Here is a 16,719-nt window from a genome sequence, read left to right as displayed (position 1 = left end):
TGTGGAGTGGCAGGATGAAGGGAGTGGGGTCAACAAGGAGCTGAGTGTCTGTAGACAGGTGATGAGAAGAGGGAGAAAAGTAGGTGTACCTTCAGTGGGGCAGAACTATCAGAGAGGAGGAAGGACACGGGGTGTGTTTGCATACCAACAACCAAAAGCACACGGGACCTGTTTGAATTTGCATGCCCTCTCCTTGAAGTAATCACAGATCACTACTGAGATTGTGCTCCTGGTTCAAGTGGATTCAAACAGGGCCAGGAACGAACAACTACACTGTGGTGAAAGGGTTGACACGTTGAGGTGCGAGGGAGAGATTCAAAGAGTATGTTGAAGTTTACCTTCTACGTCATTACAGTCATAGTCTTGAGTGAAGCATGGATGGAGACAAAAGCACACACACACAAACACATAAAAGCGAAGCCACTGCACCTCTGTGTGAAGCAGAAAACAGCACATTTACAAACTGAATGAAATGATAACTCACAATGTCAAGCTCAAATGACACTGAAATGACTTCCAGGTTGAAAGATTACATAAGTGCTCTGCAGCCAGAAAAGTGAAGTCATAGTGTGCTTTGTATCTCAGATATTTGGCAGCATACGAAAGTTTGCTTCTGTATTCTGCAATAAACCCAGCTCAGACAGTCATGTTGGCCACCTGTAACCATGAACTTTAAGGACATACATGTAAGCAGAGAGGAAAGAGAACTTCTGACATTCTATGAAATACACATTATGAACAGAAGTATGAACAAGTAGTTGTAGCAAAAGGTGGGTTTAGTAAAGAAACAAAACTTAAGACAAATAGTGGCAGACCTCCTACCTTTAACTCTCTCTCCACGGTTGAGTTGGATCTCTCCTTCCCCCTGTGGTGTGTAGGGCTTGACCACGATAAAGGTACGTCCTGGGACAGCACTGTAGAGTTTCCGTTTGGGCCCACGGGGGCCCGTCAATGCTGGAGGGGTGTGATGTGGGGGGCTTGGGTCTCGCTGGACAGAGCCGGGGCTGTAAACAAATACATACGTTACTGTGGTGATCCCAGGGAGCTGGTAGCTGAAGCCTGTGGTCACCGACATGGTCGTCAGTGGGACAGCAACCTGGTGACACCCCCTGGTTGTAATGGTGGCCAGGGAGGGATTCATAAACCAGCTCCAGTGCCGGTCATCCAAGAGTCAATAGTCAGTGTTCCATGGGAGAGTCATGAGAGGAAGGTACACTCCTCCCAACCACTCTCTCTCCCTCCTCCTTCTACTCCCTCTCTTCCTTCCTTAATAGCACAGACAATGTCCTTCTGCTCTCTTTTACCCTCCCTTTCTATCCCTCATCTCTGCTCACATACCGACCGAGGTAGAAGAAGAAATAATAAACAGTAAGAGGGACTCCACTGTTTCCTTCTCTGCCCAAGTCGGTCAGATCTGTATGGAAGCCCCCTTTGTCACACACATCCTGAGTTGGGGCTCCAGCAGAAGGCACCCTCCAGGGAGGAACAGAGATCCCCCGTGTATCCCCAGTTCCAGCTGCTCCAGACTGGGCTACAAATCCTGCTGTGTCCTTGGATCCTGGTTAACCTGCTGTGGAGGAGAGAGGCTGGGTCTGCTCCCCGACTCCCGCTCCTTCTCCAGGGAGTCCCACCACGTCTGCCTCTCCTCTCCCCTCCACCCCTCACACACACATGCTCGCTCACACACTCTCTGGCTATTCTGGTGCTACTGATGCTGCCGCTACTGCTACTGCTGCTGTGCTCCTTGGCTCCTCTCCCCTTTGACGCCTCGCTCACACTCACACACCCCAAGCCCTCTGTGTGCATTCTAGCCGTGCGCGCAGGCACATACACAGACAGCCCCCTCCGCTCCTGCTAACATTGCAACTACGCTAGTAAGGCATACGCTACCACCAGCATGTCGCCAACACATCACTGACACTCGCACACAAACACTGGTCCCAGAGCACAATTGATCTCATCCTGCCTGTCTGCCTGCAAGCGTGCATGCACCATGGCTCACCTTAGGCAGGCTATGATGTGCATGCATGCGTGTATGGTGTGTGTTTGTGTGTGGGCTTGTATGCAGTGGGGTGCTGGGGGGGTAAAAAAAACCCAAAAAAGCACTTGGTTTAATTGATGCGCCTCCCTAATTTCCCTTGCCTTGAAAACCTTCTTTCTCTCCTTACTTCCATTTCACCCTCTTATCCGTCTCCTTCTAAACATTTCTTCGCATTGCATCGTCTTTCCCTCTCTCTCTCTCTCTCTCTCTCTGTCTCTCTCTCCCTCTCTGGTTCTGAATTCTAATACCTCAGCAGCAGAGCTCCGCCTAGTCTTCATTCATCACTTCTCTGCCGCCACTTAGGTGTAGGTTGTATTCACTACCATTCTGCTGCTGGGGTTTTATATAATATGTTGGACAGGCTGTCAGGTTATGTATCACAATAGAAGTAATTACTTTGATACTATTCCTTTTATCCGTGCTTATCCTCCTTAGACTAAGAGGTTAACTCTTGCCATGTTGTATCAAACATTTTTAAGCCTTCCTTTTTCATTCACTCCATGCTATCCTCCTGCGCCCTTTCTACACCAGTCCTTCTATCACTTTCCCTATTTCAATCCTTGTTTGTTTCCAAATTCTTTACTGCATTTCTCGCCCCTCCATCGAAACAACTGCTGCTGACGGCTTTCCAATTACTGCCTTGACTGAGGGGCAAGGATGGCTGTCGCATGTTAATGCCTGAGTCTGTGCAGTTAACATCAGTAGCACACACAGGTCGGTGGAAGGAGGGCTGGAAAAGCAGGGATACCAGGCTAGTATGTCAAAGTGAAACAGTAAGTCAAAAAAAGGGATGTCTTTAAATGTAGGTGTGCATCCTTCGCTCACATGGCTCTGCCAAGTTATACACCTACTGTGAGGCTATGAACACAGCTTGACCCCAGCTGCCCCCTGCAGTCGAGCTGATGATGGTCCAGTCTACACATGTTGTGTTTGTGTCAAACAAAAGGGAAGAGGGATGGTTTCTGTTCTCATCTCCTTGTAATGACCCATTTAATCGGATGAGGCTAAAATGGCAAAAGTAAAACTGAAATACATACCTGATACCTAGATATCTGAAATGTAAGAACATTTACAATTATTCTACTTTACTGACAGGTCTGGCATTCCAGATATCAAATATCTTGTTGATGTGCCTTATTTTGACTTTAAAACACTTTTTTCAGATGTTCTCTAAGTTGATATAGACTAACTTACCTTTGCCATGAGTTGTATGTATGTATGTATGTCATTGTTGCAATTCTTTAGAATGCAGAGGCTGTGAATGTTCAGCTATATTAATTTACTCATGGTATTTCTCTTTATTCACAATTATTGAAGAAAAATCCAAAATAAATGCATTTCGTTGGAACATGTTCGTGTGTCGGGGAACAAAAGCGATCTTTACGCCTCCTCTTATTGTCGTGCGTAACACTGGAGTCTTGCTCCCGGATAAGCACATTCCTTTCAGAGGTTCTAAATTCAGACACCGTTACAATCACCACAATTTTTACCTGGCTTGGTAAGTCGCATTGCGTGGACTAACTTATTATTTTTTGCATGCTGGGGCAGAAACGCCCCACATTGCATATTCATTAAGGCAAACGTACTAAATGGACAATACATGTAGTTTTGCTCATATGCGAGACGCAATCCTTACTGCACGCTGTTAGTAGATTGGAGGACATGTTTTTTGCTGGTGGTATCAAGATTGCAAACATTTTAAGACACGCAAACGTTTACCAAATCAGGTCCTAAATGTGTAAGATATTGGGATTGATTATTTTCCTTTATCTCTGTGTTACAGAACCACACACACACTGGCACACACAACGCATAGAAGATCCTGCGAATTCAATCAAGGAGACTAAAGGGACGTCTTTGTCAGGAGTGTATTCCGAACGATGCCCCCTGGTGGCCACACAATATATTTAACCTATCCAAATACAGTCTTTATTTTCCACCAAAACAGACAGAATCAGCGTCATCATTGATTTGCTGCAACTGAATGAGTATATGATCACTCATTGTTTTTCGTCAACATGAGAGCATTTAAAGCTATCGAGGTGAAACAAGTGTGGAGTCAATGTTCAGCACTCATTGGGCACATGTGTTTGTTTATGGATGTGCATTGCCCATCGAATGCAAGTTGCCACCTGATATTAAAGTGAAAAAGAAAATATGTCGAACAGCCAATCATGTTACAGGGATATGAGAAAGTGGACTTACAGATGTTCCGCGCAAAACTTGGCGTTGGTGACACAGAAGAAAGCTCTGAGCCTGCCAGTTCAAAGCAGGACAAAACAGAGTTTGAATCTCCTTTGGTGTAGCTACATCTTCTCTCTCCTGCTCCTCTGCATGTGGGGTGCGCTGACACACTAACATATACAAACGCACTCGACTCAAGCTCATGTGTGCATTTATCAACCATCAGTAATTTAATGATAGTAATAGTATCCCAAAGCCTGCTGTAGTCAGTGAACTTTACAAACAGTCAAGTAGTGTTGCATCATATTCAAGCACTGAAAATAGTGCATGCTAAATGAACGCTCCCATTTTCACTTAAGCCTAAAAACATCTATTGATACTATATATTAAACTTTGTCAATGCTAAACTGATGAAACAAAATGTTTTTGTCGATTAAAACAAATGTAATATTCACAGATAGATTTTGTTGAGTTTGTTGTGGTTCCAGAAGGTCTCCTTTACACCACTCCCTTTATAAAAAATAAATACAGGCCAAAAAGTATACAGTATATCTTATTATTTCTCAATTTCCTGATCTGATAAATTATACGATTTGTGATCATATCCAACTTACATTATATCTAAGTGACTCTGTTTAATGTAGTGAAACAAAGATCACACAAAGATTGGTCTTGGTCGGTGAGAAAAAAAAACCCTGCTTACAGAACTTTCTCTAAATACATCAATGCAGAAAGGATACTATAATCCTCTTGTTTGTCCCCGTCCTAACTTTCTACTGAAGCCTAGCCAAGCTATTGAACCCTGGCAGCACTGCACACGTGCGATGAGTAAGTAGTGATGGTGAGTTCCACGGGAACTTGCTGGTGTGTGCCTCAGGCCTGGCTGTTGACCAGCCAAGCTAATTTCACACTCCCCTGGTACCCATATCGCCTCTAGAGTTACCATGGGCATAAACAGAAGGTCAGAGAGAGAAACAGGGAGCGAGAGAGGGGAGGGGGAATATTAGAGGGAAATTCAAGGACAGCATCAGTCTCACTTTGGTGCAGGTTCTGACCATGGAGACCAGCTGCTCGTTTCATGCCTTTTATTCATTCAGCTCAGTGTAAGGCATGCTGAAGAACAAGTTGTCAGTACCCTTTAGACAAGTGGCCTTTTAAGCCAGGACACAGAACTGAGGGAAAATGTCCTCTTTCTCACTTTGATCTCTTCTTTGTCTTTGTAATCTAGCTCACTAGCCTATACAAAGTGAGTGGAGCCACAGAGTTACTGTCGAATGACTGTCATGGAGCATTAATGACAACAAGCAGCCAGATGCAGCCGAGCAAGATGCACTAGATTTGCTGGCATTACAGGGCGCAGCATTTGACTGAAAGATGGATGGTAACGTACCACAGTGTGATTTATTAATAGATTATATTCACTTTCATAATTTAATTTAAGACTGTGGAAATACCTTTACAATCTTTCCTTTGCTATGATTCCAGTGCAGAGGGATGCATGTATTAAACATTTAAAAATGGATTTTTGCAGCAGAGTAATAACACTGTATACGTGTGTGTCTGTTCCTGTGTGTGTGTGTGTGTGTGTGTGTGTGTGTGTGTGTGTGTGTGTGTGTGTGTGTGTGTGTGAATGACAAAATGAGAGATAGAGAGTCTTTGATGGATGGAGTAAAGTGAAAGGAGAGTATTAAGTGTGAGGGGAGTGCAGCTGGAGCTGCGTCAGTGATGCAATTCCCCTGTCAGACGTCAGACTGTTTCACACAAACGCACACACTACACATACACAAACACACGTATACGGTGGCCAGCATTCAGGAATCACATTAGTACATAGGTAGTCTTGCTCTGACATATGATCATCATAAAACGCTTAACAAAACAAGTGCCAGATGACTTAAATCCATGGCTCCAAGATGTGAGCAAGGCCATAGTTTGTCTTCTGGATTATCTTGCAGAGGAGGGGATTTTTTTCCCAGGAGGATAAACTACGTCTGTGGATTTATGTATCAATTGAGTGACAAGCTGCTTTGAACCGAGAGTCGGGTCCAATGACATTACTCATAGCTCTAATTTCGGAGTGTGTTCTCTGTTTCTAAGTCTTTCCAGCACACATTCAGAGCTTTGTAGCCTTCAATTGGTCCCCATGGTGATCATTATTAGCTGCTTTCCGTCTGTATATCACTGAGCAGTGCAAACAACCATGCCTATAGTTTTCTGCAAGTGCTTATACATAGACATTATCCATTAACAAACACAAAAAAAAATAAAGAGGACATATTATAACCTTTTCCACGTTTTAAACAGTCCTATGTGGTCTAAATGAAACAGCTGGGCTGTACTGTGGTCAAAATATAACATCAATCAAAAACCAGAGGAAGTTTGTGACCCTGTATAAATCAGCTCTTTCATCTCCATGTTGATGTGTTTGTGTCTCTTTAAATGCAATGGCCCCCCTCTGTAGGGGAAAAAAATTGGCAGACTTGCATAAAAAATTTGCTCTAGGCTGGGATTGGAGTCAATGGGTGGAGATACCAGGGGATGGAATTATTTTTTTTTTTTTTAACCACAATCCAACTTGTGATGTCACAAACTAAGAACATTTGAAACAGAGCATTTTTCTCTGTGTTGAAAGACTAAAGCCTAGTTTATGCTTCGGCATCGCGTGGATGGCGTGCCTACGGTGTAGACCCGACGCCGTGACTGAGAATTCGTAGTTCTGTGTTGAGGGAACGGGTTGCTCTGAGGGGGGGGTGTGGTTTTATCTTTGTGTGGTTCTGTGATCTCTTCATGCATTTGACGACCTCCAGCGTGTTTTTTTATATTTCCCTCCAGGAATTATTCACCATTTGGCAGTCGTTATAGTGTCTTGATGATGAGTTGAGAGAGTGTTGTGTTGTGACCGGAAAGCAACTGCCGGAAATTACGTTCTGAGCGGACCAATCACAGTCCTTGCGGTTCGCGTAAAATGTTTCTTATGTACAGAAACAATCGGTCTGTTGATGTATAGTGCAAACTATGAACTTATTGAGGCAATAAGGATAGTTAAAGTGTAGAGGCCTTTGTAAAGTAAAATTGAACAAAAAGACAAAGATCTCTCTGTGCACATTTCTGCTCAGTAACATTACATTTAGCTTTACAGGCGGGCAGGTTCAATGCCACACCAGAAGAAGACAGAGATTGTTTGTTTGTTGTGTGTTTGGTTTTAATCTCCACTCTATGCTACATAAAGGATGTACTTTTTTAGAAATACATCTTCCATAAATATTGTTCGCCTCTGTTTGGATGATTATGATGATATATTTGGGGTTTTTTCGAGAAGAGGAACCTTTTTTGTTGCACATTTACTTAACAGTCTTGGACAGGAACAAAGGAACACACTATTAAGACCAGTAAAAGAAGCATGCAACTTTGTAATTTAATGAATTGTTGAAACACTGCAACCCATCAGGCTTGGGCAATTTGTGTGCATAATTAAATATAATCAATCAATCAATAGAGTGTTTGTGTTTACCAGACACACACCACTCAATGGAGGAGTCCTCACACTCTGAGAGGAGCAGGTGGCGCAACATTTTCACATGATGCAATCATAACAGCTCTTATCCTGATAAGTGTTTTAGTCAGCCACCATATATCCAGCCTTACTTTATTTACATGCATTTTCAGATTCAATTCCCAGTTTGTGCAATACACATCACTTCACTGGGAGATTGGTCGTAAAGTTTTGACAGATATGGAAAGGTAATATATTTCTGGAATTGACAACGTTTCACTAAATAATGTTTTTTTCTTTTCTTCCAATGATTAATGTTATGTCATGTTTATCACCAGTAACAGGCTGTAGCAGAGGGGAAAAAAGAAGCCAACTGATGAGTAATAAGCTATACAAAAACATTGTGCGGTACTATTTGCTTTTTGAGTTGTTGTTTAAATATTAAAGTAGGTAGTTGATAATAAACCAATTGCAGATAATCTATTAGAAATCATAGCTACCAAAACTTAAAAAAAAAAAAATTAGATATGAATGAGAAACAGGGAGAAAGATTTTTTAATAAGGAAGATTTGATCGCTTTTAACCAAGTTCTACAGTTAAACCAACAATATGTAGACATTTGGTTTGGTATACTTTGGAGTTCAACCACATTATTGTAAGAGATATATGGCCAGGAGGAGAGGAGAGAAATAGAAAAAGTGTGACTTTTCATGGCGCTATTAACGTGTACAAAGTGCTATACCATCTTAAAGAGTTTTCCCATTTACAGAAAGGAAGAGCTGTACAGGATGTGTGAACGCAGGAATGCATGTGTGCACAAATATGACCCTTTGAACATCGACAGCCTGTTGTTTGTATACTGGTTGTATGTTGAGTATGTGTGTTCAACCGTTACCACAATATCTATTTGCTGTGGCTAAATGAGTACAATGGAGAGCGTAATTTATCTCCATTTATGCAAGCCAGTGACATAACTGGGGTAAGACGACACTCTGCTGCCTGTAAAGCAAATAAACATGAGACAATGATGATACTGATAGCAACACAGGCTAACATTACGTTCGGGATCTGGTATGAATAACACCTGCAGGAATGTATACTCTGCCCTAAGTTTGTTGCTTTTCAGCTTCTTCCTTGATCACTCTCTCTTCTGTCTCTCTCTTTTTCTCTTCTAAGCATCATAAATCACCGTCCTCTTGCTCTTAGCCTCAGCTATTGTATCAAACAGTAGCAAGACAAGTTACATTCTGTAGTAAAGAGGAGATCTGGTGTGGACATGGGAGAGATGCCGCCCAGGGGTGTGTTCTCTCCCCACTGCTCTTCTGCCTCTACACCAATGACTGCACCTCAGGGGACCCTTCTGTGAAACTCTTCGCAGACGACACCACCGTCATCGGTCTCATCCAGGACGGTGAGGAGTCCGCCTACAGACGGGAGGTGGAACAGCTGATGCAGTCAGAATCATCTGGAGCTGAACCTGCTCAAGCCCCCCCCCCTCACTCCCCCTCTCACCATTCTGAACAGCACAGTGTCTACTGCGGACTCCTTCAGGTTCCTGGGATCCACAATCTCAAGGGACCTGAAGCGGACCGCCCACATAGACACAATCAGAAAGAAGGCACAGCAGACGATGCACTTCCTTCACCAGCTCAGGAAGTTCAACCTGCCTCAGGAGCTGCTGATCATGTTTTACACCTCCATCATTCAGTCTGACCTGTGCTGTGCACCTCCATCACTGTCTGGTTTGGATCTGCAACCAAACTGGACAGACACAGACTGCAACGGACAATCAGGACTGCAGAAAAGATCATTGGGGCCGACCTTACCCCCATCCAGGACTTATACCGGTCCAGGGTCAGGAAAAGGGCAGGTAGCATCAGTGCAGACCCCTCACACCCCGGACACAAACTGTTTAAGCTCCTCCCCTCCGGCAGGAGTTACAGATCACTTTAAGCCAAAACAACCCGTCATAAGAACAGGTTCTTCCCCCAGACTGTCACTCTGATGAACAAAGCTGAACACTCACAGAGTGTCAGACCTGTTGCTGTGAAATAACCTTGTTACTAAACTGTGTGTGTTCATAATATTTTATTTTATTGATCATCTACGCACACTCTATTTTGTCAATAATGAAAAAGACAATGACCTCATGTTTACTCCATCATCCTTATGCACTACTCACCACTGCACCATTATCTTATTTAGTCTTGTACATATTAGTCTTTAATTACTTGTTTATATTTTTAGTTGGTTGTTTTTATTCAATGTTTACTTTGTACAGAGACAGTCTAACAAAGTTAAATTCCTTGTGTGTTAAACATACCCTGCCTATAAAGCTGATTTTGATTCTTAAAGCTTGTGTGATTTCATTAAGCCTTGAAACTACTATTTTAAGGTGGAAGAGGAACATGTTGCTGCTTTTAGCAATCATTCAAAACAACATTGGAGGTGAAAGCAAATCTCACAAACCTGAGTCTTCCACGATGGCCGTGTCCATGAGGGTAGCCGTGGCTGTGGGATCTTCTGGGAACGGGCTTTTCCTCTTCATGCAAGTAATGTAATGAAGGGGAACGGGAATGGGAGGATCTAGAGCTGCCTGTACTCTGGAGACTGCTGTCATGGATTTCTCCATGTCGACTCTGACACAAAGCAGAATAAGAGAGAACTATGATGTGCACGTTCAAAACAATGCAGTTGTAACATCTGGACACAAATGAAGCTGAGTCCAGATGAAAGCATTAAGAGACTACATTAATGGTGGCATGTCAATTCCTGTTCTGTCATTTTTTTCTGCCCGTGAACAACTAATACACCCTCTTACAGTGTTACTTTCACCATCTTACCTCTCCGAGGCTGCTGTGCTGCTGCCCAAAAGCTGGCAGACTTCGCAGTGAGGGAACAGGGGAGTGGCCCTGACGGCCGCGATTTTCTCTGGGGATCTGACCGTGGATGTGATCGTGGTCCCCGTTCAGATTGTTGTCACTCGCAGAGCGGAGCAGGGATCGTGGCGAGGGCAGGGGGCCAGTCATCACACGTCGACGGTTCGTGTAGGACGGGGTCTCCCTGAAAGGCACTGAGGAGAAAAAGTCGTCCTTAAACACCTCTTTAATAATTCACCCTTTTTCACTTTTTCAAATAAAGCTGCAGTAACAAGCAGAAGAAGTAGAATCCTTTAAAGTGATAACTCCAGAAATCTCCAGGTCACTTTCAATAAAGATTCTTATTAGGTTATGATTACATACAATTTGCTGTGTTAATTGAGCAACAACCTATAGACGACTTTTACTTTTACGAAAGGATATAATTATTTCATATATTTGCTACAGGTGGAACCGCTGCAAAACCTTGGAGGTTAAATACTTACACCAGAGATGAGTCTTTTCAAACTGTTATATTGATCAATAAACAATTAAGAACCAAGTGATGTGTGACATAAAAGAAGCCGTTTACCAACTTCAATATGGATATTAAAGGTCTGCTCTTTACCATTACCACGGGGTTCATATTGACAACACGCTCAGCTGGAGGACCCATGCTGAGAGTCTCTGCTCCAAACTGCAACAGCGTATGTTTTATACACACTAAGAGTCAATGGAGTCCAACAGAAAATAGTGGGACTGTTTTACACTGTTGTTTTAAAAGCATTTAGCGGGCAAAGGTTAACAGCTTGGCATGGTCACTGGTCTGTTCAATTGAAATCACAGACAACAACCCTCCGTCCAAACACTCTGTGAAGAGTCTGTTGTTAGACAGTCACAGAAAATAGGGTCATTCTTTACTCTGAGTTTCAGCTTTTACTCTCTAGGAGAAGATTCAGGGTCTCTCAGACCAAACTGAACCACTATAAACATTAATTTGTGCCCTTGTCCAACAATATTCTGAATATGAGTGAATGTATGATGTGCCAAGGCTATGCAATTTGTCAATATGTCACTTCTGCAGGAAGGCGTTTTTATAAATATTTGTATTTATGTATTTTTTTAATATTCGTGTGACTGCAGGAAACAGTCAATGACAAATTTCCCTTTAGGGACAATAAAGTATATCCTATCTTATCTTATGTTATGAAACTAAAATTAAAAATTAAAATACATGTAAAAATCATATACACAAATAAATACATTAAATGTGATTCTTATTGTAGCCTGCTTGTTGTGAAATAGATTCAACCTTGTAAAATGTTAAAACAAAGGATGTTACATTCAGTCCACACTAGATGGCAGAGTTTCCATTTGTGATCATGTCATATAACAACTCTACAACCCCACAGGGATGCAATCAAATCCTGAAACCTTTTTCACATCTATACCCACATTCCATCTCTGTTCCTTCATTTTTTCTTGTCTGAACATAAGCTTCAATGACACTCAACCACCCAACTAGGCAATCTACTTTTCCTGATGTTACAGATGAATCTATGAAATAATGAGGGAGCCAGGCGATCCACTATAGCTGCTGTCAACGTACCAACATCTGATGCTTTGTGGACCTTTATGATTTCAGCCAGATCAAAGTTTCCCGCTATTATAGCCACCTGAAGAAAGACAAGGTAAGAGGGAAGAGAAAAGGGCAAAAGCAAACCAGTATATGATGACAAATACACAATACCATTTAAGTCAATAAGGGGGAAAAAAACAACGTCAATAACAAATCATTTTTCTTCGGCCTGTGTTCTGGCAGATATTTAAAATCATTATATGTGGCAATGTTCTGGCAACTGTGTGGACAAGCTTGCCTCGTGTACAAACTAATTAACTGTGATCTAAACAGAAGTGTGTGACAATGTTGATTTCACAGAGTTCATCATCCAGAAAGGCTGGCATTTAAACATACACAGCGTGTGTGTGTGTGTGTGTGTGTGTGTGTGTGTGTGTGTGTGTGTGTGTGTGTGTGTGTGTGTGTGTGTGTGTGTGTCGTGGTGGTGGTGGGGCTGTAATTCAATCGATTAAGCTCCTTCATGTCAAAGATGAACACCATAACAGTCACACAGTTGTATGCAGTGGCTCCACACAAACCTGAAAGGCGGTCTGGCTGTTGTAGTTCTTTATCTCTTTATTTGCCCCTCGAAACAGCAGAACTCGTGCACAGCTATCCTGAATAACAACAGAAAGATATATGTTTGACCTCAGTGACATAGTGTGTGATACTTCCATATGAAACAACACACACTGACACATGCAAACAACTGTAAACACACATACACACAATGATAGACAGAGCTCGTGTGGGTGCCCTGTTTTTAATTGGCCTCTCTGTTAAAGAAATGGACTGGCTATGGCGTTGGCAGGATTTAAAATTTGACATCAGATAAAGTGCACCCAAAGTGATATATTAACTCTGCGCAGATTTAAAGTTACTTTTGAAGAATCAAATGTAAAGTGTGGATTCTAAAGAAGGGAAATTAAATAAATGGCACATTGCTGCAGAGGCAGGACTCAATGACCTTAAAATGAATAGAAGAACAAAACTTTATACAATTTGAACATGATTTGGTTTTCAAAACGAGAATATTAAGTGTAATGTAATTATCAACGGGCTGTGCAGTGTGACAGATGTTGCCGGAGGCTGCTTAACAAGTCACCTCTTTGATCAACTTAAAAAGAAACATGTCTGTAAGGACGGGGGCTGATTAAGAATGAGTCTGACAGAGGCAGCCCCAACGCATGTGCTTTCCACATCCCATTTTACATACGATTATAGAGGTTAGGGAGTGATGTAGGTACAAAAAAAGAGCTGATGTTTAAGTAGAGCAGACGGACTTCACTAAAAAACAACAACGTTTTTGATTCAGTCAACACAAGAATATCTTGCTTTTTTTTTTTTTACTTTGATCAGTTTATTAAATGTAACAGGTCCTATCTGAAAATGAATCACAGATTAGAATTACTGTACATTTCAGCTGTTGCCGGTGTAAACATATATTTAAGAGCATTATGTCGCTATGTTGAATTTGAGTTTGATCTTGTAATTATTAAGTATTTAAGTATATTAAGTATTTTGTGGTTTCCAAATGTGTCCTTCGATCTCTATAACATTCAACATAAACGGCTCCTGATGAACCGCATTAAACGATTAAACGACGATGAAATCTTTTTGTGCATGTATTGTATGTGTACAGCCTCTATCCACCCTGGCACAGCTGGAGTTTCACATGTGCTCTTATCCAGGCAGAGCCTAGCTTTTAAAGGTGCCCGAAGTGCATCTAGTTTGTGGCAACGAAAATACTTTTGAAGATTATGTTGGTGTCTGGGACAGTTGACAAAACGTTGAAGACCTGTTTTGAACAGTGAAACCAAAAGCACCTTTAGTTGACTTTCAGGTTTAATAACAGTTTCGACTATTATGTTTGCGTTGACATGTACAGAAAGAAGTAAAAACATAATTTGTGAAACAGCTTTATCAGGATAACCTTGCTTTACGCCAGGAGTATATTCCAAAAAATAGTTAAGAGACAGTGAAATAAAAAAAAGGATTATATAATAATCATATTATTTTGGTGCTGTCCCATGTAACAATAAAAAAACAAATTAGTCAAGTGTGTAATTGAGCGTATCAGACTTTTTATTTTAATCAAAGAGGTATTTAAATGTGATAATTATGGCTAAAATAGAATTAATGTGTTCACATAAAACTAATGTCCTTGTATTATCATCTCCATACATTCTTCCTTGTGTCTGTCACACTGGTGCAATATTTTTTTTTTTTCTGTAAATAGGCAGCAGCCCCTCTGGCTAAACTCCCATTTTAGATGGATAGGCATGGTAATGTGGCTGTGTGCTGGCTCGCCAGGGTCGATATGTAATTTAACACAGAGTAGAATTAACAGGACCAGCCCTACCGTCCAACCAGCACAGTGACTCATGTCACCACAGCCAGGGAGAGGCACACGCCGATTCATTGAACATGAAGCTCAGTTAATTACGTTCATGTGATGTTACTCATTAACCAGAGTAAACCTGATGAACTGGCTCATGTATTATTGCCAGATAGCACTTATGCCCTGGAGCCCCCTCCTCTGGTAAGTTACTCAGGTGGTAGTTTTGTGGGTGCTGTGCTGGACTCTGCCATAAACTGAACAGGCATTAAGGTGTCAGGTGGGATGCAGAAATGTACATACTGGTACCTGCAAACATCATGTAAGCACTGACGATAAAGTCAGTAGGGTTATTTGTTCAAAGAGCAGGTGCTATGAATAATGTATGATAACTCCTGCTGCTTATAACCGTACATACTGACTGAGAGTGCAAAATGAAAAACCCACTAAGATACACGCCTACGGCTATAGGCTTAGCTAACTGCTAACTAGCTGTACATTATGCAATTTTATTCAAAATTTGCACCTACATATAAACACACTCATTGAGTTTAATCGTTTCAATGATCTCCTTTTACAGCTTCATAATTCGGCCTAATTAAGCTTGAACTAGTACTTTTCACTTGGACATGTCTGTGAGGGAAAAGTAAATGTTTGGTGTGCTTTGGTGATAAAATACTTTTTATTGAGATCTGAGTGGTCGATGTTTTTTGAAAGGTTGTAAAAGCCTGTTTTGCGATCGCGGAAGGGAACCTGCACAAAGAAAAACTCAAGGCAAGCACAATTAACTGAAATAATGATGTTCATTGTTGTCAAGTTTTTTTTAATTCAGTGATAGGCGGTCTCTTGTTTCATTGTTTATGTATGACAATGACAAGGAGAGCAAAAACTTGCAACTAGGATACTGCAAATGTGAAACATTAAAGCTGCTGCTACTTTCGGACCATGAAGCATAGCAGGGTAACGCACTTTATGAACCACTGGCCTAACATACAGAAGCTCACTCTATGTTTGTGCATGTGCTACAAACAAGGACCTTATATGTGGACTGAGTGTGTAATGTGTTGGAGTTAAAATATTATCATGTTAAACATTTACATAAAAGAGGGTTTACAGCTATTTTCTGAAATGTATCTTGTAGAGGCAGACTTCACTCTTTCGCACAGATGCATTGCATGAACAGACGTGCACACAAACATGCTGAGGATAATTACAGTTTGAGCATCTGTCTTGCTCTTCTCTCCACTGCCTCCTGTAGGAATTCATTAAGAAAACCATTCCAGTGGTTTTCACCATGGTTTGCTTGATGTAATTACATTAGCTACATAGGAATAAATGCAGTAAGTCGAAGTCAAGTGCTTTACAGTTTCTGTATAATGCCGGGCAGTCGTGTGTAAAGAGTGTAACAGATGGAAACTTGCAGCAATGTTTATAAGTTATAGCTCCATTCTTTTTTCTCATTAGTAATGAAGAGGCAAATTCAGCACCACTGAATGCAGAGCTTGTTTTAACTTTGCATTGTGACAGTCATGTAAACGAGACACGATTTACTGCTTAGACACTTCAGATAAAGACTTGTTCTTTTTCATTGTTGTGCACAACAAAAACACAATACAAATACTATAGTCGAAAACACTGAGACTTTTCTCAAGACAGATGTATGTGTGGTACACACGCCGACTTTAATTTCACTCATCAGTGTTGTCCCCACTTGTCATTCCCTAGTGAGTGCTCCTCAATCACACATCCAGGCCCCTTACATTGATCTGTCTGCCAAGTAAAGACCCCTTGCCATGCCTCCATTTCCAGCAGCTAACCACATCTGCCGAGATAAACCCTGGCAAATGAATGTTAATGATATGGTAAGATGCAAAAAATTGGATATCTCGGCCAATGATCAATCTCATTATGTCAACATCATCATCAACTTCATCGCCTCTGTTTCACAATCCTCTCTCCGTCCGTGTTTCTGATGCTCTCTTTTATCTCACAACATGGGGGAATTGATCATTACCACTGGACTAGTACTTTCTCAGTCAATTCCACGGTTCCATTTCTTTCAGTAATGGCACATAATCATCCAGGCCTTTTTTTCGAGTTTGCTGGAACCCTGCTAACAGACTCTGTTTTTGGGATCAATCAGCTTAACATGGTGTTCGGCCTCCTCAGTCAGTCTAACAGCTGTCT

The 16,719-nt window shown here is 41.6% G+C and overlaps 1 protein-coding gene across 2 annotated transcripts in view; it reads right to left on the bottom strand.

Annotated features, from left to right (window-relative positions):
- shank3a (SH3 and multiple ankyrin repeat domains 3a) overlaps positions 1 to 16,719 on the bottom strand; it is a 151,833-nt gene that overhangs the window by 57,878 nt on the left and 77,236 nt on the right. For both annotated transcript variants that reach the window (XM_079345521.1, XM_079345522.1), the window contains 5 exons: positions 12,734 to 12,811; positions 12,186 to 12,252; positions 10,562 to 10,791; positions 10,188 to 10,357; positions 823 to 1,004 (listed from right to left, as the gene is read on the bottom strand). In XM_079345521.1, coding sequence (XP_079201647.1) covers positions 823 to 1,004; positions 10,188 to 10,357; positions 10,562 to 10,791; positions 12,186 to 12,252; positions 12,734 to 12,811 — 727 coding nt within the window. The remainder of the gene's footprint in view (positions 1 to 822; positions 1,005 to 10,187; positions 10,358 to 10,561; positions 10,792 to 12,185; positions 12,253 to 12,733; positions 12,812 to 16,719) is intronic.

This window comes from Symphodus melops (genome assembly GCF_947650265.1).
Source record: "Symphodus melops genome assembly, chromosome: 6".
NCBI lineage: Eukaryota > Metazoa > Chordata > Actinopteri > Labriformes > Labridae > Symphodus > Symphodus melops.
The sequence above is the reverse complement of the archived record's forward strand: the minus strand, read 5'-3'. Positions and strand labels throughout refer to the sequence as shown.